Genomic DNA, 26,877 nt, shown 5'->3' on the forward strand with positions numbered 1-26,877 from the left:
AGACAGTGCACTTTCTTTTCACCTTGTCCCCATTCGCAGTAGATGTAGCACCACATCCTTTGCTCCTAACTACATTAGGATTTTTAACATTATCAAACCCGTCAATTGGAGTCTGAACATTATCACCAGGTGCTGCATTTGTGGCATCCCTCTTAGCCTTCAGCTTCATAACATGCTTGGCCATTACATCAACAGTATCCAAATAGTCTTCAGTAGACTCACACCCTAGGTTGAACATTTCTCTGCTTCTCATTACAAGTGAACCCAACCTAGCTAAAACGGTTGACTCCCTAAATTTGACATTGGCTTCGGAGTTACCTTTCATGCATTACTTGGCCGTCTTACACCATCTTTGCATGACTAAACTCTCTGGTATGACATCAATGTCCAGATGCACCAAAACACCAATTATATGATCACAAGGCAGCCCAAACGTCTCCATCCGCTGACATGAACATCTAAAGGTGGACAAACTTTCATCGTGTGCAACATGCCAAAGCTTACTTGGTTTGCAATACCTGTACACATAATATATTAAACATGATGATGTCTTCTTTATCGACGCAACTTACATTACACTACCACTCTTGACCCAAGGACGTAATTTAAGAAATACAGTCCTTGTGTACACATCTGCAGCAGACTTTTCCAGCTCTCGCACGCTTGTCTGCGGAACTGCATCACCTACCACTGACTTGTAGTCTGCATCCACCTCTCTCCACCGCATGTAATTCACATAACGCTCAAAATACCGGACAAACTCAAGTAGGCTATTTCGAGAACGGACAATCCTACCAACTTGTGAATGTATACCTTCGCAATGTGATGTCGTCTGAAAACCAGCAAACAACTTTCCCCTCATCAAACATGTAGCCCACATGTGACTCTTCTCATACATCCCTTGAACCCATGCATTATCTTCATGGTTAAGGTCGCAAACCAATTCAAACCATTTCATTTTGAATTGCCCAAAACTAAGGTTTCCCAACATACACCTTTTAAATCCTTTCACAAAATTAGGATCTCCAACATTCCTTTGAGCATTTTGTAAAAGGTGCCACGCACACAAACGATGGTGAGCTTTAGGTAACAATCGACTAATAGCATTCCGCATTGCAGGAGCATCATCTGTAATAACAACACTTGGTTCTTTACCCTTCATTGCCGCCAAAAATTGCTCAAGTACCCAAACATAGCTTTCCTCTTTCTCATTGGTCAAAACAGTGGTTCCAAAGACATTAGTGTGGCAATGATGGTTCACTCCAACAAGAATAACAATGGGACATTCGTATTTATTCTTTCGGTATGTTGCATCAAATGCAAGAACTTTTCCAAACACCTGGAAATCCATTCGACTTATCCCATCTGCCCAGAACAATTGTTTCAAATTGCCCTGTTCATCAACATTATGTGCCCAGAACATGCCGGCATCACTGGATGCAAGACCCTTCAAATACACTAGAACAACTTTTGCATCAAACTGCTCCTTCTGTTTCTGCTTCGTCATTTGATTCAACATGTCCACCTTCAAAAAATTTGTCTTATCAAAACCACCTGATTGGTCAGCAATTAAATTGTATATTTCAGTGGTGCTTATACCAGCCCTTCGCATACTCATCAACCCCACTATATCACCTTCTTCCAACTTTCGATGTGCTGGTAACATCGAAGATTGCTTTCCCTCTAACATTGCATGATTGTGATCATCTACAAACATACCAACATGCCACCTACCAGTCTCAGCCACCAATCGAATCCTCATTTTTGCAATGCATCCACATCTTGTTTCTACCTTAGTTTCCCGCAAACGATTTTTCCTATTTCTATTTTTCTCTTCACGAAAACGTTCCTTGTAATACACAAAGTCTTGGCGCACAATTACATGTTTAATGTTTCTCAAAACCTTGCTTTTCCGTACTGAGAAGCCCTTCACTCTAGCATAGAAGTTGTAGAAGTCATATGCAACCTGCCGATTAAGAAAATTATATTTTTGCAACTCAGTCTCGTTGATACAATCCCACAAAATATTAGCACCATCATCCATACTGTTCACAACAACTCCTTCACCCGCTACATCCTCACCAATGGACTCAGACAGGGTCGGTGTGGGTGATTCAAGAATACCAGCAACAAATGTGTTATTACCTTCACCAATAGATGAAAAACCTATAGAGTAAACACAACTTGGGTCATATTTTTTTCCAGACTAATCGTAACATTTAAAAACCAGACCAATCTTGCAAGGTAAATTCTATTTCACTTCAGAGTGACTACAACTTCAGATCAATACACGGTGATAGCAAAAAATTAATACCTTCATCTGAACACCAACTGAGCATTTTTGAATCTTCCATGAATACCTCCAATCCAATAGGCGAATGTACTTGTACACGAGAAAGGTTTAGGTCACCACAAGTTTACATGTAAACAAATGGAACAAATCAAGCCAGGACAAAACACAGTTTACACAATCGCTGTCAGAACACCAATTTTTTTACTGGGTAACGAAACCGAATAATGTAAATCATGCAGCCAGACCACATCAATGTTCAATCAATGACCTCAAATGACACAAATTAACACAAGAAGACCCAAATCGAAACCCACAACCATACCCAAATCGATTCCCCTAACCCTAACCCAAATCGAAACATTACCCAAATCGAAACCCACAACCATACTCAAATCGATACCCACAACCCTAACCCAAATCGAAACCTCACCCAAATCGAAACCCACAACCATACCCAAATCGATACCCACAACCCTAACCCAAATCGAAACCCACAACCATACTCAAATCGAAACCCACAACAATTCCCATATCGATAGACTACACATAATAATCAAAATCTGCACAATTCTAGAAATGACTCACCTATGACGGAGATCGGCAACGATGGGTATGCAACACACCAGCATCAGAAACCAACTCTTCCCTAGTCAAACCATATCGGAAGAGATTTAGTTGTAAGAAACACCAACGATTGTACGATAGAGAGGAGACAATTGAGAGTACGACGAACACAAGAGGGCTCAGTTGCTGAGGGTAATGACATTCCAGCTCAGGGTAATTGAATTTCAGACAATGTTAATCAGATTTGCATTCAGGGACATTTATTATGGGTAATTACAAAGGCCCTTATTTGAAAATTCATCAAACTAGACGGTTCCCACCTATTCGACCTACTATCCTGGAAATACAAGTCAAAAAGACTGGTCCACCGGTGGACCAGTTTCTTACTTCCTCACCCTAGTGGGCACCTGATAGTTTTAACTTTTAACCCATTATAATTCTTCTTCTCCACCTATTTAATTCCTCCAACCACCCACATTCGAAGTTTTTTGTTCATGATAAGGTGGGATTTTGATGCTGGGTGTGGCAAGAAGAAAGAAGATGATGGTCTCGGCAGCAGGGTGTTTTGTTCAACAATGATTCCTACCTCGATCTCAGACTATTCGCAAATTCGGTTTCCATTGCTCCCCACACTTAGGTAAGCAAACCTGTGATTCTGATTTTCCATCTTCTAAGGTGAAACTGCAATGAAATTCTCGATTGTTTTGTACTTGCAGGTTGAGCTGCATAAAAGAATGCATTTTTTGGTTTAGGGTTTAGCAATTCCGTGAATTTCAGAACAAATGAACTGTTGTGTGCGAAAGGGTTCAAGTTGAACTTCCGAGACCATCAATATGGTATCAGAAGATTCTTTAAGCTTTCTCTGCTCTCTCTGGTGCGATGATTTTCCCAGCTTCAACAATGGCGTTTTCGGTTGGCAATCGCCTCATTCTTGCTCCTCTCCTTCAATCTTTCACTTATGGTTTGTGATTTGTGTTCTCTGATTTGCTATCTGGTTCTGGTTTTCAACGCTGCCTCCATATTCACGTTCTAAACGCGATTCAGGTTCTCACTGATTTCTGATGTTTGATTTCAGGTTCTGGTTTTGTGCATCGAGATTTCGCCTCTTCTCCACTTTGTGATTTCGGTTTTCTCCCTTGCGTTTTCGGAATTCAGCATCCGGATTTTTTCGTTTCTTTTTTCTTCTTCGCGACTTCCTGATTGTGTCCAATGGAAGATCAAGTGAATGTTTACCACCTTCATCCTTCGGATAATCCTGGTTTGCTCGTGCACTAAGAGGGTACATACATTGATCATGTCATTTCTTTTGACAGGGTTCCTCCATGCTGTTTCTTGTATTTTTTTTTTATATTTCAAGAAAGTTATTTATTAGTCTATACATCTATTTTGTTTTTTATTCTAATGTATTTTGTTTCATGACTTTTGACAGATGGCGTTTCAAAACATTTAATCGATGAAACTTTTTTTTCGAGTCATGAAACCAAATTTTATGAACGGCAAGAAATTATATGGTACACAAGCAAAAATATCTCTACAAATACCTTGTAACCGAGTAAATGAAAGAACAAATAAGTGTGTGTGATTTTTTTTTCTTTTTTTTTCTTTTCATGAGGTATGCTTGTAGGACACAGTATTTGGGGAAAATTTATTATGGACCAGTTTTTGGTTGTCTAAACTTAGACCACTACCTGTTGACCTAGTACTGGAGGTAATATTGTATTTTTTGAAAATTCGAAAAAACAAATATTTAATATAACAAACAACCCAAGAGGCAATGGTACTGATTTGGGGAATTAGGGTTTTACCTAAGATGAGAGAGCCGACAGAAATTAGTGAGAGCGAGCGAGTTTTCTTATTTTTTATTTTAGGGATTTTAGAACTCTATTACCACGGGCCATTACCCAAACCGGAGTAACAGGTAAACCGAGCTCCTCCATTATCACTGTTAGAGACAGAACCGTGGTAACTGAGCTGTACACACACATTTACCATGGTTCCGTGTTGAACAACGGTGATAGAGGCGTGGTAAAATGTCAAATATGTAGTAGTGAATGAGTATTCTTGAGTTGTGGCTGACTAGTTAGTTTGAATTTTTTTAAAAGCATAAGGGGTCCAATGAACCCAAGTGCCATGTTATTATCAAGATGATTAATGCAGCTGAATGTTGGAAGCACCATAGCCAAGCATCTACATGGAAAATGTGCAATGGAAGCACCCCATTATCCTAAAAAACGTGTTAAGGCTTATGCTGTCAAATGGGGGCATATATTGGATCGATATGTGCAAGCAGTAAAGTTAATACTGATTGGACATTGTACACTTCAATTCCAAAGAAATAAAATATACAAATAATATCGGTGGGCCATTGATTTGAATTATGAATCTATGCTTAATAGTTGCACATTGGTTTTTGCATAGATGTAAGTCCCCACATAGAAAACTTTTCAGAATATTACCTTAAGAAAGCCCGAAAGCATATGTTTTTTATCCAGATTACAAGCAAAATAGCTTCAATTGGACTTATATAACCCGACCTATATTTAAAATTTTGGACAACGTAGAAGACTAAGAACAATATTTGAAACTAATATTGGATGAAGACGATTTGCATCAGAGCAAACAATGCAAACATAGCATTGCATTGCAGCACTTCCCAACTACAAGGTCATATCATATGACCAATCTTCATTGATCCATTGCAAAACATCCATCTTCAAATGTTTGATTGCAGTAACCTTTTCTATTCTTTACCCCTGGCAATCTTTTCTGTCTAACTCTTCTATCATCAGTCTGAATTGTATTTACTACCTTGCATACACGAGCTGTGTAGATAACTGTGAGTCTGCAAGCAAGAAAGTATATCGAATTATATGTGCAAAATATATTCAATTTTTCATTCTTGAAGATTGTAAATACTCACTCTCAAAGGCCAAGGTTTGAGTTCTGGGGTGAATCAACCTCTTACAATTATCAAGTGTATATTGAATTTCAGCTTATTTGCCTCTACAGACTTTAAAATCCAAGTGCATAAAATCAATTGCCAATTTGAATGAAGCTTTGCATTCCATGAGTTTGGAAAGTGCTTTTGTTATAGTTCATGTTTCCCTCCATGACCATTGTCAAGCTCTGATATATTTTGTGAGCTTTAGTATTGATTTAATAGGAATATGAGCTCATCAAGCAATTCAAATAAATGAAAATCTGGGCTTTTTTTATGTAATTCATGTTTTATACTTAATGTTAACAGTAATGAGAGGGATTAAGCTCATTATGCAACAACAATGAACACTAATGTTAACAGTAATGAGAGGGATTAAGGCCATTATGGCAATTTATTATCATGATGAAAATTAGCTGACCAAGGTTATATGCAACATTATTTATTACTCCCTCCGTCCCCTATTATAAGTCACTTTTTTCTCAATTCTCTAAGATTAAGAAAAATTGTTAAGAGCAATAAATTTGTAATTTTTTAAAGACACTTTTCAAAATCACCCTCATATGAAATTCTCTCCCCATATTAACATTCCACTACCTTTAAACTATAAGGGTCTTGAAAATCAAGCAAAATTTTAGGAACATAAAAATTCTTTGAATGTAGAGTATTAAATATGAGGGTAAACATGGAAAAATATAATTAATGCTTCATAGATAATGTAAAGTGACTTATATTATGAGACAAAAAGCTCAAAAAAGTAACTTATAACAGGGGACCTAGGGAGTAGTCTTTGATTTAATAGGCTATGTGGTGGAAGGAATTAAGATAAGAGTTTTCGATGTGGGACTTAAGTAGAGTACCAATCGTTGAACACCTTGCAGCATTACAAGTTCACCGATAAATCACATGCAAGTGTTACTTAAATTATAAAGTGTGCATAGAATTTCGAATATTTGCGTACGAATAAATATATTAATAGTAATTAATTAAAAATACTGCAATAAACTAAATAATTTGATTTAAAAATCAAACTGAGGAATTTTAATATTTTGAACTAGACTTGGTGGGGTGTGCCAGGCCCTTGCAGTAGTGGAAGGCATGGGCGACGCTCTTACAAATGCCAAGTATATATTCAATTCCAGCTTATTTGCCTCTAAATCTAAAATCCAAGTGTATAAAATAGCAGCTCTCTAGGATGCATGTTAAATAGAAGGAAATAACAGTTGGTTACTTGATTGTGAGATATATTAGTGGTAGTTTAATGCAATTGGGTTCATTGGCATGTTTAGTTTTTTATAAAAGTTTTAAAACATTTTTAAAAGGTTGGTTCTTCCACAAAAACTAGAATGTTAGTAATAACTCTAAACATCAATTAGAGACGCTCTACATATCAATTGCCAATTTGAATGAAGCTTTTGCATCCATGAGATTGGAGAGCACTTTAGCTGCATTCCTTGTTTCATCCATGACTATGACCATTGTCAAGTTCTGATAGAGCATTCGTCCGCATAAATTATATGTTCACACATTCATGAGCTCATCAACTTCATTCAATGGAGTAACCATAGAACTTGCAGATTATTGAAGCGGAAGGAATTAATATCAGTTTTACGAGGTGGAACTCAAGTTCCAATAGTTTCTAAACTTGCAGCAGTACTAGTTAGCCGATGTGGGACATTCTTCTTTAAATTTTCGGGAGTGAAAAATTAAATATTTTCCAAAAGTTATTACATTTTTCCTTATACTCTTCCGTCCGTAAGCTAAAGTTGTAAAAATCACACTTATTAAGAAAGCCTTAATTGATGCATTAGTTTTTAAAAAAATGGTACAATCTTTTCATATTTATCCTTATTTAAGTGGATAGTAATAAGAGAAAAGAGAATAAAAGTGGGTTTTAATTTCAAAATGTTGGAATTAAAAAACCAATAAATGAAAGGGTAAATATGAAAATAAATATTAGCTTTTACAACTTTAACTTATATTTAGTGACAAAACATAATTCCTAACTTTACCTTATAATTATAACTTTCCCTTATAAGGAGGGACGGATGGAGTATTAAATAGGCAACTATTTACTTTTAAACTAAGTTTGAAAGAAATTGAATTTATCAATTAAGGATTTAAAATATTAAAACTAGAATTGGTGGGGTGCGCCAAGCCCTACTGTGGTGGATCCTCCCCTTAAATAATTAATTTAATATCGTGTGAGCCAATGACCCACATATCAGAGATATTAAACTAATAAGAACATATACTAGATCTAAGGCAAAAGGCCATGAAAGGTATGCTTGTTAACGATACATGTCTCTGGTTTTATAGCTGGTTCATGTGTTTCGATTGTGCTGCATATCCGATGTGGGACTTAAACAGAGTGACAAACAAACTTACTACCATTGAGCGTTGCAGTTTGAAAACCTTTGTTTGACTTCACTCTAAGTTATTTTTCTCTGTGGGTCTTCAACCCTCTGATATACCAAAAATAAAGAATTGCAGAGAATAAATCAGTGGGTCTTAACTTTCACAAGACCTGCTTCTTCAAGAAGAGTGTTATGGTAGTAACAAATACAGGGCAAGAACCTTGACACCAAAAAGCAGCATCTCGTCTTTCATAATTTTTGCACAAATTCACACAAAATGTACATTTGTCTTACTCCACTTTTGTATCCATTATTACCGGATGGAGAAGAGAATATTTTGTGTACCAATTGTTTCTCAAATAAAGATTTAAGCCACAGTCTTCTTTTATTTACCAATGTACCAAAGAAAAATGTTTTCCAGAAGTAACATCTAGCTAGGACGATGCCTCTTTAGTACTAGTAATGTTTTTAAAATTAATAATAAATAAATTTTATTTGACAACAATTAACCATTTATGTAATAACCTTCTTCAACTACATGGAGCAGACAAATATTCAAGTGTCTCGATTGATATTGGAAGATGCAGTGATAAAGTCATCTTTATAGAAAAATACAAATTAGAAGAGGTTGTCTCTTTTGATACTATAAGAATATGTTTTATCAAATTTTAAAAATAAAAACTACATAATCTAATAATTGTGTTTGTTCTGAAATTCTGAGACGATATTCAAACAGTTGATAGTTGAGACAACCAATTTAATATATATAAATTATAAATAAATATTGGATTTTCTATGCTTAAATAATTTACCTGTTAATAATAAAAGGATAAAAAAAAAACATGTGCATGGTGTCCTAGCCGGTTACAATTGATGATGGTGATTTCCACTCTGTGATCTTCGATGAGGGCTCCTTACACGCTTTTTAAAAATGGTAGTGATCGTGGTGGAGATCAGTTGGACATTATTGGCACATACCCTCAGCCATGGGGTCTCGAACACTAAGTTTCTTGAAAGGAAGAACCATGAGAAATTAAGAAGAAAAAAATGAATGGTTGGAAGAATAGGAGGGAGATGAAAAAACAAATTGTTGTAAGAAATGAATGATTCTGGTTTTTAGATTGAAGGACATGAGATTAGAAGATGAAAAGTAAAGTTTTTGGGGCTTTTCAATGTGAGAGATAAATTGAATGAAGGTGGTTGTTTTTTTATAACAACTACAATATAACTTGAATGAAGGTTGTTGTTGAACGACTAAATATTAGATTAGAAATTGAATTCAGTTATCAATTTATTTTGGTCTTAAGCATTGAATTTAAAAAACAAAATTCACAGCCTTAATAATTTATTTTTTTTCTTTAGAAAAACAAAGATTCTATCTCTGTTAATTTAACAAAAATAATAATTATACTCCTCATATGTATAATTAGAACTTTTTACATTAAAATTCAAGTCCATTAGAATAACATTTTCAGTCCAAATATGAAGTAAATTTAATTTTTTTAATTTACAAAATCTTAAAAAAATTCTATTTAAATAAGTAAAAATTTATGGTGAATTAATACACAAGGTGAACATATTAAAAGAATGACATAATGTGTACAAACCCGATAAAAATATCAATTTAGCATGTATATTTCGAACTAATATTTTAATACACTAGCTAGAAAATTATAAAAATAAAATATTACACAAAATTGAGATTGCATATGACAAAAGTCACCCATGCACTGCACGGGTATTCCACAAGTATTTTTATATAAAATAGTTTTAAAAACTATAACTAATTAAAATTACAACACTCTTCATTTTTATCAACAGTACTTTTTATCCATCATAAATTGAGGGGGAAGATTAAAAATGTTAGAATGAAAAAGAAACAATAGTTCAGGTTGTAAAAAAAATATAGTTCAGAAAATGTATTTTATATTTTTAATGTTATTGTACTACATTTAATAATATTAATATTAATATTATTAATATTAATATTATTAATATTAATATTATTAATATTAATATTAATATTGTCTAGGGCTCATCCCCTCATTTGTAACAAAAAAAAAGGATTTTTGGATATATTTGTTTATCTATTATATATTTTGAAATTGACCTAAGGAAGCATGAGAGATGAATATATTATAATCAATTTGGAATTTTTTTTAGGTAAATGTTAGTTGTTAGAAATGTTAGTAAATTACTCATTTTAAGATTCAATCCCTGGACCATTCACCCTTCTTCTAACCCCACCCTTATGTTCCTTAACTCTGACCACCTGAGTGAACTCTCGGGGGCATAACCAATTCAGAATAAACAACATTGTAAGATCACTCACTTTAGAGGATATCTACCCCTCATATTGATGAGGAAAAACGACAATATAATTCAACACAAAAGAAGCAAAATAAAACTCAAATATTTAGACGAGAATGTTGTTGAGGAAGATATATTTTATATTGATCACAAGATTTCAAGCTCTTATTAGTTATTACAATAGATAGTTCTAGAGGCAATTAAATTGTAACTTTTAACCACAAAAAGCCTCAATTCAACTTTTCTTTTGCTTGTCTTTTTTGTGGGGTGGACCGCGCGCAAGTACAACCACAACATCCACTTGGAAGGCAATCGAATCTACAATGGGGGTGGTAGCAAAAAAGAAGATGATGACAGTCTTGAATAGAAGAACACGGCTCACATGCATCATCTTGTGCATCCAAACCTGCTAAATTAATTTTCACCTTGTTAAGAGAAAATATTATTTACACAAAAATTTATATAGTTGTATATAGAAATAAAGAGGAATACTTTGTCCAGATGCTACGAGAAATAAAATTGCAAAACCAAGAAACAACAACGAAGCTTTTGCCATCGTACGCCTAAGAATTGTAATTTTGATAATCAATATCTTGTGCTATAATTCTGAGTTGAGTTTAGCATGATGATATTTATACTGAAACGTACAATAAAATTTATTATTATTTTTTACTAATAATAATCTTTAATTCTCAAATGTCAAACTACTAATATATGATTAAAATGTTAAAAAATAAAACTGATTCAGAAAATTTATTAATGAAAAATAAATAAATGACACTTTAAATAATTAAATTATGACAATGCTAAAATGCAATTATGTTTAATAGTAATATTGTAATAAGTATTGAAATCGGTTAATGACAATGTTAAATATGAAAATTATGATAAAATAATAACTACAAAATTATTATAAAAAAATTAAAATAATAATAACTACAAAAATAAATTTTTTTTGACAGAAACTACAAAAATAATTGATTTTTAGTTTCAAATCAATTTACATAAAATTAATTCTAAAATTAATATCTGTAAAATTTACTTTTGAATACATTAATAAAAAAATTATTTATGATTAAAAAAGTTAAAATAATTCAAAACAATTTATTTAATTTATACTATTAAAGTACGAATTCAATTGCATGTTGATAGTGTTGTTTCTTTCTTTAATTGTTTTTATTTCTTCTTTTTGTGTGTGGATAACAATTCTCTTAGAAATTAGATCAACTAAAGAAATTAAGTATTTACTTGCGTACACTCATAGTATATTCAAAAAAATGTTAGTACTATGTAGCTTTTTCTTTAGTATTGAAAACACAAGAAATTGAAAAAATACATCATTTTCAAGCTCATGAACACAGTAGCATGATGAATTGAAGGTTCTCTTCTTTATTGAAAGTGGTGTTGATTGAACGCTACTATTTATATGCGGTACAAACACTATCATTCATTTTCAACCCATGTATATCTCATACAAATAGATCGAAAATACAACACAAAAATGATTGTTTTACTTCCTTTATTCCTTTGTAGTGATAAGAGCAATAGTAAGGAAAATAAAATTGAGTATTCTTGAGTTGTGACTGACTAGTTAAATTGAATTATTTTGAAAGCATAATGGGTCACTACAAAAAATTCGCTATTTTTTCACATTTAGCGGCGGTTTTTGACCCCCGCAACTCATTTAGCAGGGGTTTTGAAAACCCCTCTTGATAGACTCGCCACGCGCATTCTGCGGCGGTTTTTAACAACCCCTCGGACATGGAATTACTTAGCGGCGGTTTTTTAGCGGGGGTCTCAAACCGCCACTAATTGTTTTTTTTTTTAATTGATCAAACAACTTTCTTACCATGACCTCAAACAGATCAAAAATTTTGATCAAACAACTTATGAAATCATTAATTCATACAATATCTAAAATAACACTAACAAAGTGCACAACCACTTAAGATCTAAAATAACAAACACTCCATGATCCGCTTGCTTCCAAATCTGTCGCAGATTCCCTTTCAGTATCAATTACCTGAAATAATAAAAACCCGATAAAAATATCAATTTAGCATGTATATTTCGAACTAATATTTTAATACACTAGCTAGAAAATTATAAAAATAAAATATTACACAAAATTGAGATTGCATATGACAAAAGTCACCCATGCATTGCACGGGTATTCCACAAGTATTTTTATATAAAATAGTTTTAAAAACTATAACTAATTAAAATTACAACACTCTTCATTTTTATCAACAGTACTTTTTATCCATCATAAATTGAGGGGGAAGATTAAAAATGTTAGAATGAAAAAGAAACAATAGTTCAGGTTGTAAAAAAAATATAGTTCAGAAAATGTATTTTATATTTTTAATGTTATTCACTACTACAGAAAAGGCTTTTCGCCACGGTTCCGCACGCCCTTTAGCCACGGTTTAACCGTGGCGATAGCTTGCGTGGCAATTGCTCAATTGCCACGGTTCAAGGGCGAACCGTGGCAATTGATTCGCCTATTACCACAGTCGGTAAAGGATAACCGTGGCAATAGGGTCCACATATTGCCACGGTTACCCACTCAACCGTGGCAATAGAGTCCACATATTGCCACGGTCAAGTACGTAACCGTGACAATATGAGGCTTTTGTACCACGGTTTTTTAACCGTGGCAATATGTTGTACACCTGGGCTGTGCAATTACCACGGCCAGATTTATGTTTTTTTTTTATTTGATCTGGTCTATGCATAAATTGCAGTACATTTTTTCAAGAAAAATAAATTTCATAAAATCTCATGTTGAGAACAACATTCACATATTCTAACAGAATTACTCAAATATTCCAGCCTTGAATAACAAAACAATACTAAAATCCATGTCACTTTACTAATTTGTCTAAAACAATACTAATTATTGTTGAGAACATACTCTCTCAAGAAATTAAAGCAAGCTACATCAGTTAAAAGCATGAATTAACAAAGTTTTGTTGGAATTAGAATCGGATCTAGTTGCATCCAGAAAGACGCGAGGGAGAGTAGAGCATCTGCAACAACTTGCCATAATGCACACTGTAGCAGAAAAACAGCAGTCCATCACCAACAGCACAGCAGAAGCCGAAACAAAAATACTACAATGCCAAATTTAAACAGTGCAAACACAATTGAGCAACACTATGTCAAAGCCACTACTTTGTTTACATGCACTTTGATAAAGCTAAAAATAACCAAACCCTTTTTGTTCTAGGAAGAAACATGTAGCAAATAAATCATGGAAACGGGTCGTTTGAGAGGGAGGAATGTATATTAGTTAAATGCAAAGCACTAAGTAGTAAACCAGAAGTAACATGGAAAAAAAGGGGAAATGCATGTCACCTGTTTAGGCCTTGTCATTATTGTAGGGCTATGAGTTGTATATCCTTGTGTTGCTACTTTGCTCTGTTTGAGTTGATTTTCCAAGGGACCAAGCCTTCAAAAAAGCAACACACGAGGTAAGAGGGAGGGAAGTTATGTATGTACATTTAGGAAAAGAAGGAGAAAAAAATGGTGAAGCAAGCAAGCAAACTGATTGACATGGTAGAAAAGCCATGAACCATGAGGAAAATGGGGGAAATGGCATGGCCAAGTTATTCCCTGACTATAGATTGTTTTTTCCATCTAAGAAATGATCCAATTGTAAACCACTACATACTTTCAATTCCCCGATGCCATGAATCATGTGGAAAATGGGGAAAATGGCATGGGCTCAAATTAAACACTGAAACAAATTATACATGAATAGGATAAAAAAAACACTAGTAAACTCCAAGACCCTGAAAGTTTTCACACCTCACAGTCATTTGTAAAACTGAATCACTATATCTCACTCAACAAAAATGAGAACATAAGACAAAATAAGCAACCAGTGGACTAAAATCAATAAGAAAATGACTCACAGAAGTCTCAGTTTCTTCATGGTTGGTAAAGAATGAGGGATATTTTGGCTCAAATAATTGCAAGCCATGTTTCTGCAATAAAGAAGATTCATCAGAAAAACTCACTGCTGAAGACACAGGGTCACATAAACAAATAGAATTCACTGATGAAGGAAAAAATCATCAGAACAATAGGCTTACATATGTGTGGCATTGGGTGGCAAACTATATGGTATCTCACCAACTATGTTGTTAGAAATCACATCCATGTGGAAACAAGTAAGTCACATATGTTTACAGTGAAACAGAACAACTTGAAATATATACACAATTACTTACATATGCTTCAAGTTTTGTAGATTGTGAAGCAAGCCTCCGAGATACCTAGTGATGTTCAATCCTTGAATTTTGCTGCATAAAGACAAAAAGTAGGTAATTAAGGGGTTCATTAATTAGTGGCAATGAAGGGTATATTATAAACCTTGTACAAGTTAATCTCTCAAAACAGAATTAGTTGGAGCATAATAACAAAATTAAACCAAACTGATCAACTAGCAGACTAACATGTAATAGCTTTCCTAACCAATTACATAACTGTGAAGACTAACTATATTACTTCCTCTAACACACTCCAAAGCACCATGATAACCTCCAAAAGCATATTCACTGCCATAATTTTCATAGTAGCCATATCCACTGTCAATGCAGTCATGACCAAGCTCAGAGCCATGGCCATGCTTAAGAGTATTTACTGATGTTGTTGTCATCATAGTTCCTATATACATCCTTCCTGCTGCCGTAGCCAACACCATGGTCAAACCCATGAGCATAGCCACTATCATAGGCTCATAGCCATCCCCATAGACCTTTTCTTACCCACCTTCATAGTTTTTTTTTCAGGCAGTTTCTTTTCCATCTTCTTAATGTCTTATGTTTGAGTCCTGTGTATAAATAAAAGTAAAACTCTAGCAAGGAGCGCTAGCTCTACTAGGATGTGAATGTACCCTGCTTAGATCTAACTGAACGTGATAATCATTTTAAGTACTTCAATTTTGAACACTTTTTGAGATGTAATATGAATATGATCACCTTGGTGTAGAAGTTTACCATGCTATCATCTTTTACATCATTGCAGAATCCAAATTAGAACCCTGCAACAGCAACCACACTTTTTAACAATCTCTGTCCCCTGTGAGAGACAACATTCTGTGCTATGTCTGTTTCATGACTTTCATCTGTCCCTTGCCTTTCTCCATTTTGGACCTTCCTTCATCCGAATAGGCAAAAGAAACATATTATAAATAAATGCAAAATTTACTATGACATGCTAAAACTCAAAGCTTCCCCAACAACTAAAAAGCCAAAGCCATATCAAAGTGAAAAAAAAAACGAAAAACAAAAAATATGTTCTTGAATGAATCATTACCAGGACTGTGGGAAGAACTGATAGAACTACCATTGAAGTTCTGACCCAGTTGCTTAAGAGCTTCAGCTTGCTGATTTAGGATCAAAGTGCACAATTGCAGCTCAAATAATTTCAAATAGAAATTCTTAAAATAAAATCAGACCACAAATATTTAAACTTTCATATTTGAAAACCCAAATGTTGGCAAATTTACAATAAAATAGACTAAGATTGGATGACTGAAAGCATGTTATTCTCAAGTTATGAAACATGAAAACAAGAGCTGTTATAGTACAGGACTTGAGACCATTCTATAGGAAATGGAACATGAGCACTCAGTATCCTGTGAGGAAAATGAAATGCTCAAGCAAGAGTTGGGGTGCTAGTTCTAAATGTAAGTATCTATAGTGTGAACAAGCAAGAGATCTGCTCTATATGGAAACAGAAGTCTAATGAAAACATGAGCAATGGGATAACGAAGACATGCCTTACTAGTAATGCTTCTGAACAAGTGGAGAGTTCTTACCCAAAGGTAGCACAAGTCTAATGAAAATCAGAAAGAGGTTACAAACATGAAATGTTCTTTACTAGTAAAGATAGAGACAATGTGCTTCAGAACAAAAGTCCAATGAAAATGAAAACAAACACAAGAGCACACCTAACTAGAAAATATTAGTCAATGTGATTCTGAACGGAAGTTTATAAGAAAATGAGAACAAGAGGTTACACACAACGTGCTTCACCAGCAAAGATAAAGTCAAAATATTTCTGAACAAGTCACAGTTCTTCCCCAAAGGAAATGCAAGTTTGATGAATTAGAAACAATATAATTTGGCATGAGGACGAAGTTACAAAGTAAACTAGGAAACTCATAAAGCCCCACTTATTTGGCTGCTCCTTCAAACCAAATTTGGTTGATGACTCGAGATTTCACATTAAATTTAGTTGGATGAAACCCAATATAGATAAAATTTAATTTGTGTACTCTACACTATAGAGCATGCTAAAGGACTCCACACAAGAATGGCAAATGAGCTCAGAACTTTGAAGTAATTTACCCAATCAACCAAACTATCCTCTTCATAATCACCAGTGTTGTCTACCGGCCGTCGTCCTGTAATGAGCTCCAATAGCATGATACCAAATGAGAAAACATAAGATTTCACAGTTAATTTGCCACTTGATGCATACTCAGGAGCCAAATACCTGAATAAGAAACCAAGTGATTAGACCAATTTGGTATTAGCAGACAGAAACATACACATATAATGATATAAAACTTTGTGAATTGTTTGGTTTATTAGTATTTTACCCAAATGTTCCCATCACACAAGTAGAAACATGTGTTAGTGTCTTGATTAAACTTTGCCAATCCAAAATCTGCCACCTGAATAGATAAAACCAATGATTACCAATAGGAATCAAGAGCCACAATTCTTAAAATATCTCTAGCTCATGAAATTTGATATACATACTTTGGCATCAAAGTTGTTTTCAATTAGAATGTTTGCACCCTTTATGTCTCGGTGAATGATGCGAGGGTGACCTGATTGATGTTTCCCATAAGTTAATAACAATGATTTCATCCTTTTAACAAAAAAAAAAGTCTACACAAATTGATTATTTAAGAGAAGATAAGCATGCATATCACTTACAATCCTCATGTAAATAAGCAAGTCCTTTGGCTGATCCAATCGCAATTTTGAGCCTGGTGTCCCAGTCCATCAGTTATACACAAGGATCACTACCATTCCATCCTTGAAGCTCTGGTGGGTAGTTCAAGGTTCTGTATAGGTCCTGGAGAGCAGCCACTGCTCATAAAAAAGAAAATTACAAGAAATTGATTAGTAGTTTCAAAAATCAAACACTTTTCGACTGAATTGATTCAAAGAAATTCCCAAGTATATCTATGACATTGGAACCTATACAATCAATTTCAACTACTCATATCATCATATTCAAAAAAGATTACAAAATTTCCTTCACTCCTTCTCTAACCTTGGTCCCTTGAAACCCTAGCTAGCAAATAAAATAGCCGTGTGAGAGATAGAGGGAGGGAGAGAGTGTGAGAGACAGAAATGCATACCTAAAACGACTCTAGCATGACGATGATGGGCGATGGCGCGACGAAGAACAACCACAGAGAACGACGCGATGGTGAACAAAAGAACGAAGGAGGAAGACGCGACAGAGACCTGTAGATGATAGAGCAAGAGTAACGAGCTTGACCTCACGAAGAGGATAAGCGAGACCATGGTACCGTCGTCGTGAACAGAAGAGAGGCTGCGAGGTCGACCTCGAGAAGAGAGAGCTTGGGTCTGCCGCCGTCGTTTTGAAGGGTTGGAGTGTGGAGAGTGGGATAGAGGGGAGAAGGTTTAGGGGTATCTATTGTCACGGTCCCTTAAAAAAATAATAAAATATTGTCCCCTATTACCACGGTTCCGTTTATAACCGTGACAATTGAGCTTTTGCCACGGTTCCGCCTATAACCGTGGCAATTGAGGCGTGGCAAAATGTCATTTCTGTAGTAGTGTAATATTAATATTATTAATATTAATATTATTAATATTAATATTAATATTAATATTAATATTAATATTAATATTAATATTAATATTAATATTAATATTGTCTAGGGCTCATCCCCTCATTTGTAACAAAAAAAAAAGGATTTTTGGATATATTTGTTTATCTATTATATATTTTGAAATTGACCTAAGGAAGCATGAGAGATGAATATATTATAATCAATTTGGAATTTTTTTTAGGTAAATGTTAGTTGTTAGAAATGTTAGTAAATTACTCATTTTAAGATTCAATCCCTGGACCATTCACCCTTCTTCTAACCCCACCCTTATGTTCCTTAACTCTGACCACCTGAGTGAACTCTCGGGGGCATAACCAATTCAGAATAAACAACATTGTAAGATCACTCACTTTAGAGGATATCTACCCCTCATATTGATGAGGAAAAACGACAATATAATTCAACACAAAAGAAGCAAAATAAAACTCAAATATTTAGACGAGAATGTTGTTGAGGAAGATATATTTTATATTGATCACAAGATTTCAAGCTCTTATTAGTTATTACAATAGATAGTTCTAGAGGCAATTAAATTGTAACTTTTAACCACAAAAAGCCTCAATTCAACTTTTCTTTTGCTTGTCTTTTTTGTGGGGTGGACCGCGCGCAAGTACAACCACAACATCCACTTGGAAGGCAATCGAATCTACAATGGGGGTGGTAGCAAAAAAGAAGATGATGACAGTCTTGAATAGAAGAACACGGCTCACATGCATCATCTTGTGCATCCAAACCTGCTAAATTAATTTTCACCTTGTTAAGAGAAAATATTATTTACACAAAAATTTATATACCATGCAACCAAGCTAATAAATATAAAAATTTTATTTTTTATTTGCTACTTAGCTAATTGTATATAGAAATAAAGAGGAATACTTTGTCCAGATGCTACGAGAAATAAAATTGCAAAACCAAGAAACAACAACGAAGCTTTTGCCATCGTACGCCTAAGAATTGTAATTTTGATAATCAATATCTTGTGCTATAATTCTGAGTTGAGTTTAGCATGATGATATTTATACTGAAACGTACAATAAAATTTATTATTATTTTTTACTAATAATAATCTTTAATTCTCAAATGTCAAACTACTAATATATGATTAAAATGTTAAAAAATAAAACTGATTCAGAAAATTTATTAATGAAAAATAACTAAATGACACTTTAAATAATTAAATTATGACAATGCTAAAATGCAATTATGTTTAATAGTAATATTGTAATAAGTATTGAAATCGGTTAATGACAATGTTAAATATGAAAATCATGATAAAATAATAACTACAAAATTATTATAAAAAAATTAAAATAATAATAACTACAAAAATAAATTTTTTTTGACAGAAACTACAAAAATAATTGATTTTTAGTTTCAAATCAATTTACATAAAATTAATTCTAAAATTAATATCTGTAAAATTTACTTTTGAATACATTAATAAAAAAATTATTTATGATTAAAAAAGTTAAAATAATTCAAAACAATTTATTTAATTTATACTATTAAAGTACGAATTCAATTGCATGTTGATAGTGTTGTTTCTTTCTTTAATTGTTTTTATTTCTTCTTTTTGTGTGTGGATAACACTTCTCTTAGAGATTAGATCAACTAAAGAAATTAAGTATTTACTTGCGTACACTCATAGTATATTCAAAAAAATGTTAGTACTATGTAGCTTTTTCTTTAGTATTGAAAACACAAGAAATTGAAAAAATACATCATTTTCAAGCTCATGAACACAGTAGCATGATGAATTGAAGGTTCTCTTCTTTATTGAAAGTGGTGTTGATTGAACGCTACTATTTATATGCGGTACAAACACTATCATTCATTTTCAACCCATGTATATCTCATACAAATAGATTGAAAATACAACACAAAAATGATTGTTTTAGTTCCTTTATTCCTTTGTAGTGATAAGAGCAATAGTAAGGAAAATAAAATTGAGTATTCTTGAGTTGTGACTGACTAGTTAAATTGAATTATTTTGAAAGCATAATGGGTCACTACAAAAAATTCGCTATTTAGCGGGGTTTTTTTTTCACATTTAGCGGCGGTTTTTGACCCCCGCAACTCATTTAGCAGGGGTTTTGAAAACCCCTCCTGATAGACTCGCCACGCGCATTCTGCGGCGGTTTTTAACAACCCCTCGGACATGGAATTACTTAGCGGCGGTTTTTTAGCGGGGGTCTCAAACCGCCACTTATTGTTTTTTTTTTTTTAATTGATCAAACAACTTTCTTACCATGACCTCAAACAGATCAAAAATTTTGATCAAACAACTTATGAAATCATTAATTCATACAATATCTAAAATAACACTAACAAAGTGCACAACCACTTAAGATCTAAAATAACAAACACTCCATGATCCGCTTGCTTCCAAATCTGTCGCAGATTCCCTTTCAGTATCAATTACCTGAAATAATAAAAATTAAACATTAATTTGACATCAAAAACTAACTCCGGGAAAGTAGGATGGTTGAGGAAATCATATGGGATAAATGACTATATGGGATAAATGACTGTTTCACTTGTAATGTGTAACTTTCAAAAAAAGAAATTCAGTAAGGATTAGATGTTTAAAATGCCAACCATTTCAATCTTACATTGGAGCTATGTTGGTTGAAAAGAGCATGGTGTGGATCCCTGAAATAACAGATTTCATCATTGTTTGATTTAATTTAAAACTCTCATTTGTAAGAGTTAATTGCTAACACAAGGTGTGTTCCTATTGCTTCAACATTCCAAGATGGTGTAGTCACGGGGTTCTTAGATGGTGGGGCTTTTTGAGAGACTTCAGGAGCTGATTGTGAAGAAGCTTCAATTGATTGTGAAGAAGCTTCAACCAATGATCCAGGTGCTGATTTTTGTGGGTTGTGGAAACGCTTGAACCTTGGCATCACTGCATAAACAAAGCAAAAACAAAAAATAGCAAGCAACAAAATGATAAATAGCTCAAAATGACAGTATAAAAAAAATCTGCTTCATAACAAACTCTTATGAGGAGCAAGCAAAACAGAATACCTCACTGTTCATAGAAATATAACATGGAAGAAGTAACAATAGACTGATCTATATTCCTCCCTACAGTGTTTTACGTGTGAATTAGAGATAAAGCACCACTAAGAAAGAATAAAATATAGGTCCTTGTTTTATGGTCAAAGAATATACAGCTCCAAAATACAATAAGGAAACTATTAAGTACAAGACAACAACATCAAGACTATAGTTTTGATTCTCATACATATGTAACAAGGAGTCATTCTGGTCATTTAGACATAGATTCATAAAACATACAACTCTGTTTCTGTCTCATTCATCTCAGACAGTCTGCCAAAAGCCCCACCACATCATCACAAAACAAACAGTTGTGACATTCTGAAGCCATAAACAAGGGTAGTGGTTTTATCTGATAGTTAGATTCATTTCACAGCAAAAATCTACAACCATATAATACCAAATTTTTGGTGCACATACAGCTAATAATAAGTAGAACATTAGAGACAGTGAGTAGAATATCTCAACTTCCAATCTAATTCATTCCTGCCAAATCTTCAACAGCAAAGCAACAGAACACAAGGGTCAATAAGTGGCCCATTCCAAATAGAAATCTACTCAAACAATTCAGAATTAGCTTATGAACTTCCTGCATAATCTGGTCTTGTTTCTTACCCTGACAAATAACACCAACCATACAGCAGGTCACAAGAAATTAATTATAAAAGTCGCTTGTATCTTGGAGAATGAATAAAATATTTTTTACTTTGTACTAATTAGAAACTGAAAATATTTGGATTTAGAGTGGTTGTTTTAAGATAATGGTTTGTCAGATAACTTCTTAGATGTTGTGCTTGTGCTTTGATATGTTCGTATGAACTGTAGCTATGAATCCCATTCCTTGGCTGGTAGCTATGAGTCAATTAATTCACTCACATAACCTGTATTATGCTTATTAACTACATAATTCACCAAATCAATTACTACTAGCATTGATAAGAACATACCACAGTACTCTTTAACTTCAATTCCAGATCTAATTGACAAAGCATATTAACCTCATATTCACACAATTATATAACATCATCAACTAAGCAATAATCACATCCAACAACTAGTTTTCCCACATATATAACATCTCAAAGCCATGCATGCAACATTACTCAGTTTCATAATAAACGTCGACACACGCTACGCCTACACATGAGAAACCAGCAGCCTAGAAACACCATTTTACATTCAAAAGCTTACACAGGAGCTATTTCTACCCTATAACAGAGGTTCTACGAAATTCAGTATTATCATCATCAACAACAACAACAACAATTATACAACATACCGTTGAATTGAGTCCTGGGCGATGAAGATAGAGCAGCAAGCAGACAGAGAATCCAAACCCTAAGTATCAAGATCGGAACTGGCCAATCCAAGCGTGAAAAAAAATCAAAAAAAAAGGAATGAGGTTCTCAGACACATATAACAAGTGTCTTCAATTCACAGACACATACAAATGCACAAGCAAGTAATAGAGGTGTTAATCATGGAATGAGGTTCTCAAAAAGCAAGTAATTGTACCTGTTTGTGAAAACCCCAATCTCTTCGTTGCCAATCCTGAAGCGTTTGCAGAAACCAGAAGATCGAACCGATCTGAACCTGAAGCGTTTGGAGAAACGAGATGATCTAACCGACCTGAACCTGAAGCGTTTGCAGAAACGAGATGATCGAACCGATCTGAACCTGAAGCGTTTGCAGAAACGAGATGAAACCAAAGTGGAGATCGAACCTGAAACGTTTGCAATCGAGAAGAAGAAACGTGAAGAGGAACGCGAGAAGAGGGAAAAAGCAAGGGTTCCCAAGGAAGAAGAAACCTCAGTGAAAGAGTTTTCGCCATTGGAGCATAGAAGAGAGGAACGAGAGCTAAGGGTTTTCGAACGAGACCTGGGTTTCTATTTTTCAGAAATTAAAAACAAAAAGGGTTTAGAATATTTCGCGAGTTTTAGCGAGGGAATAAGGGGATCAGCGAGGGTTATATTCACTTGAAATAATTAATTTTGTCAAACGATTATAAACTGTACAGCGACTTTGGAAAATGTGCAATGGAAGCACCACATTATTCTAAAAAACGTGTTAAGGATTATGCAGTCAAATGGGAGCATATATTGGATCGATATGGATGTGCAAAGCAGTAAAGTTAAAATTGATTGGACATTGTACACTTCAATTCCAAAGAAATAAAATATACAAATAATACCGATGGACATTGATTTGAATAATGAATCTTTGCTTAATAGTTGCACATTGGTTTTCCATAGATGCAAGTCCCCACCTAGAAAACTTATTCAGAATATTACCTTAAGAAAGCCCGAAAGCATATGTTTTTTTATCCAGATTACAAGCGAAATAGCTTCAATTGGACTTATATAACCCGGCCCATATTTAAAATTTTGGACACCGTAGAAGACTAAGAACAATATTTGAAACTAATATTGGATGATGAAATTCAGGTTCCATTAGACCCAATGTCCTACGAGATGCTAGGACAACAGGTTCAACAATCGTCTAACAGTAACATCAGTAACTAAAAACACAAGTAAACAAGACACAAGAATTGTTAATCCAGTACAGTGAAAAACTTCACCTACGTCTGGAGGGATTGCACCAAAAGAAAGGAAATCCACTATCTTAATATTCAGGAATTACAGACACTCATGAACACCACAATTCATAGTTCACTTCCTAATCTACCAAGTGTATTTCTACTTAGTATCTCAACCTAAGTATGAGAGCCCCTCTCACTTTCTCTCAATTACTGCCCTAGTGATTGGTAACTAGCAATCAACAATCAGAGTTTGAAGATTCAAACACCACAGATCATAACTTTGCTTTATAGAATCAGTGAACAAAGTATGATCACAAGTAACAATGACAAAGAACAATAACAATCCTAAAACACTTGATCTCTCTATGAGTTTCGGTAGTCTTCAAGTTTTGGGTCTTTGTCCATTTATATACTTCAGCAGCGGTGGCTTGGGCACTAGGGTTTGCTTGGGCTGAAGTAACATATTGCAGCAACAAATCAAAACTGAATCTCCAAGAAATTGTTGCAAAATTCAAACGTAAAGATAGAAACCAATCTCTTAACAAAGATTGTTTCAACAAATAACAACCCACAAATCAAACCCTTCTGGTACAGCTACTTGAACCTCAAGTAACTACAAAAATATATCTTCATAAAATCTTCAAGGGCCCTGTCGCAACCAGGATTGCGGCGAGACGACGCTAAAATATTTAAAAATTCAGAAGAGTCGCCACCAATGTTTTTAAAGTGGGAAAACCTTAGAAAACCTATAAATTTAAGATCTTCGCGATCAGAGTTGGATCCGGGAGTCAATTACGCGTAGGGAAGGTATTAGCACCCTACGACGTCTGTTTATAAACAGTTACTTCTAATTAATTGTGTAAAATTTATTAGCTTTAAAACTATTTGTTTCACCCTAAGAGGATGATTTCGATAAAAAGATTAGTTTATATTTTATTAAGGAAAAAAATATTATTTACAAATTTGGCTTGGCGGTTGTTGATGCCTGCTCCTACGTATCCCCAAAGTGCGATGGAGAATTCAAAGCCACGTAGTACTTGGGGTTTAAATAGATTTTTAATTTGGGGTACCTGACGGGGATCGCTCCCCGACCTACGTATTCTCTTTAGAGAGACATCAAGGCAACGTAGTTCTAAGGGAAAAGCTTGAAAAAGCTTGGCTTGAAATGTTTGGAGAAAGCTTGAAGAAGCTTGATTTCGAGAGGCTTAAAAAAGCCGAACTTGATCTTGAGAGGCTTAAAGAAGCCAGAATTTGAAAGGCTTGAAGAAGCCTCAGTTTGATGTGAAAGCTTGGAGAACCTTGATTATGAGAGGTTTGAAGAAGCCGAAACTTGAATTTTGAAAGGCTTGAAAAAGCCAAAGGGAATTAAAAGAACAATTTTGGGAGATTTGAGAAGTTATTATAGATATATTCTAGAACTTGAAAATGATATTTTAAATCTTTTAATAAGAGAGTTTCTCGACATTTGTTCATTATTATTTAAGTAATTTGATACTAATAGACTTTATTCTACCATTGATTTATGCGTATTATATACTTATGGAATTTACCATTTCGTAATTTTAACAAAGTTACCATTTTTATATAACCTATTGATTGCATGATTTGGAAGAGGGCAGCGCCGCCGCTGCACATCTTTATTTTTAATTAATTCTTATTTTATTACTTACTTGTTTTAATTAATTATCATTTCATTGAACAACCTAAAATAAAATAGAAGGCACCCTAGCCAAAAGAATAGCTGCGCCGCTGCTTGCATATAGGTGAGAAGAAAACAGGGAAAAGAAAGGCCATGGAGAAAGAGAGAGAGAGGAGATGGAAAGAAATATAACGGACCAGATTGGTGAAAGGAGATGGAGTTTTTCACATTTAATTATCACCTAAATACGTTTAGAGAGCTTGAAAACAAGTATGTTATTATTCCAATGGAGCAATGTTTCACGAACAGAAGCATATGCATACTTGCCTGATAAATATTCTCCATAGATTGAGTAAAGAGATAAAGATTAAACAATTCACAAATAGAAGCATAGTAGCATGAAAACATTTGCGTATTGTGCTAAACAAATCTAGTAAAGGGACAATGATTAAACATGTTCACAAATAATACTATAGAATCATGAGATATTCACGTACTGTCTAAAAAATCAAGTAAATAAGGATTACTTGCTTGAAGCACAAAAGAAACCTTCATTTCCTTGAATGTTTGTCTGGATGATACCTTTGCAGCGCCCACATTTGTGTCTTTTATGTGGTGCAATCAAAGTGTATGTCCTACTCTCGAAATTGAATTGAAGCTCAAAAATGGAACATCAATTCTCACAAGTGATCACTCTTTTGGTTTTTCTCTCTGCCCCTCTAAACCTCATTCTGAACCTGTCTCTACCACAAAGAGACTTATCTATTTATAACCTAGGTTTTCTTGCTCACCACTCCTGATCTTTAACAAGAATATTCTTTGAAACCAATCTTGGGGAGAAAGAAATACTTGACCTAGAATCACCTAATTTATTTTTGGTATTTTATTATTATCTTCGCATTTAATTAATTAATAATTTCATAAATTCTGAAATGTTTTAATTTATTATTATTATTACTATTATTATTTTGAGTCCTAATTTTAATATTATTAAAGTAGGACAAAATTAGGTGTTCACAGGCCCACAATCACGTTTCAAGCAGAGGACAAATGTTCTAGCAACACAGAATCAGATGCCACGACATCGACTTCGACATCCGATTGTTTTTGACAAAATGCAAGACAACAAAGTAACAACGATCTCCCCTTTGTCAAATTTTTTCTAAAACAACTTAATGAACAAAGAGAGTAAATAAAGAGAACCAAAGCTCCCCCCTCAGCAGCATAACTCCTCCTCAAATGATGCGTCCAACCAACAACTAGCACATTTCATAAAGCATAGT

At 34.1% G+C, this 26,877-nt stretch overlaps 3 protein-coding genes and 1 non-coding gene across 7 annotated transcripts; all 4 read right to left on the minus strand.

The window, feature by feature from the left end:
- Window positions 1–328: 328 nt before the first annotated feature.
- On the minus strand, window positions 329–2,354 carry LOC130719602 (protein FAR1-RELATED SEQUENCE 5-like). The gene is made up of 3 exons (XM_057570220.1): window positions 2,315–2,354; window positions 573–2,166; window positions 329–518 (listed from the first exon to the last, which is right to left on the minus strand). Exons 1-3 carry the CDS (start codon window positions 2,352–2,354, stop codon window positions 329–331), a joined length of 1,824 nt encoding a protein of 607 aa, XP_057426203.1.
- A 5,543-nt stretch (window positions 2,355–7,897) lies between these two features.
- Window positions 7,898–8,081, minus strand: LOC130721655 (U2 spliceosomal RNA). Its single transcript, XR_009013576.1, has one exon. It is a non-coding gene; the product is annotated as a U2 spliceosomal RNA (small nuclear RNA).
- An 8,882-nt stretch (window positions 8,082–16,963) lies between these two features.
- On the minus strand, window positions 16,964–17,778 carry LOC130721229 (proline-rich receptor-like protein kinase PERK7). The gene is made up of 3 exons (XM_057571990.1): window positions 17,422–17,778; window positions 17,242–17,312; window positions 16,964–17,153 (listed from the first exon to the last, which is right to left on the minus strand). Exons 1-3 carry the CDS (start codon window positions 17,489–17,491, stop codon window positions 17,067–17,069), a joined length of 228 nt encoding a protein of 75 aa, XP_057427973.1. The 5' UTR covers window positions 17,492–17,778; the 3' UTR covers window positions 16,964–17,066.
- A 2,793-nt stretch (window positions 17,779–20,571) lies between these two features.
- On the minus strand, window positions 20,572–26,320 carry LOC130720325 (uncharacterized). 4 transcript variants are annotated; one of them, XR_009013037.1, is made up of 6 exons: window positions 26,092–26,320; window positions 23,140–24,406; window positions 22,932–23,051; window positions 22,696–22,773; window positions 20,966–21,261; window positions 20,572–20,775 (listed from the first exon to the last, which is right to left on the minus strand). XR_009013037.1 is itself a non-coding variant. In XM_057570955.1 (4 exons), the coding sequence occupies exons 1-3, from the start codon at window positions 23,245–23,247 to the stop codon at window positions 21,050–21,052; spliced, it is 606 nt and encodes a 201-aa protein (XP_057426938.1). In that variant the 5' UTR covers window positions 23,248–23,469; the 3' UTR covers window positions 20,574–20,775; window positions 20,952–21,049. The 4 variants fall into 4 exon arrangements, 2 of the variants coding, with proteins under 2 accessions (XP_057426938.1, XP_057426937.1); XR_009013038.1 differs by having other exon boundaries at window positions 20,966–22,032; window positions 22,932–24,406; XM_057570955.1 differs by lacking the exon at window positions 26,092–26,320 and having other exon boundaries at window positions 20,574–20,775; window positions 20,952–21,261; window positions 22,932–23,469.
- Window positions 26,321–26,877: the final 557 nt, after the last annotated feature.

Source organism: Lotus japonicus, chromosome 5 (genome assembly GCF_012489685.1).
Source record: "Lotus japonicus ecotype B-129 chromosome 5, LjGifu_v1.2".
NCBI classification, from domain to species: Eukaryota; Viridiplantae; Streptophyta; class Magnoliopsida; order Fabales; family Fabaceae; genus Lotus; species Lotus japonicus.

Excerpts from the sequence above, each read along its gene's own strand:
- LOC130719602 (XM_057570220.1), bottom strand. The coding sequence starts at position 2,354 with ATGGAAGATTCAAAAATGCTCAGTTGGTGTTCAGATGAAG. Across the intron at positions 2,167-2,314 it reads CAGTTGGTGTTCAGATGAAG|GTTTTTCATCTATTGGTGAA; the intron begins GTATTAATTTTT and ends TTTACTCTATAG. Across the intron at positions 519-572 it reads GTCAAGAGTGGTAGTGTAAT|GTATTGCAAACCAAGTAAGC; the intron begins GTAAGTTGCGTC and ends TTATGTGTACAG.
- LOC130721229 (XM_057571990.1), bottom strand. The coding sequence starts at position 17,491 with ATGGACTGGGACACCAGGCTCAAAATTGCGATTGGATCAGCCAAAGGA. Across the intron at positions 17,313-17,421 it reads TGCTTATTTACATGAGGATT|GTCACCCTCGCATCATTCAC; the intron begins GTAAGTGATATG and ends AACATCAATCAG. Across the intron at positions 17,154-17,241 it reads AAAACAACTTTGATGCCAAA|GTGGCAGATTTTGGATTGGC; the intron begins GTATGTATATCA and ends TTATCTATTCAG.
- LOC130720325 (XM_057570955.1), bottom strand. The coding sequence starts at position 23,247 with ATGGCGAAAACTCTTTCACTGAGGTTTCTTCTTCCTTGGGAACCCTTG. Across the intron at positions 22,774-22,931 it reads ATTGGGGTTTTCACAAACAG|TTCCGATCTTGATACTTAGG; the intron begins GTACAATTACTT and ends TGGATTGGCCAG. Across the intron at positions 21,262-22,695 it reads GCCCAGGACTCAATTCAACG|TGATGCCAAGGTTCAAGCGT; the intron begins GTATGTTGTATA and ends TTGTTTATGCAG.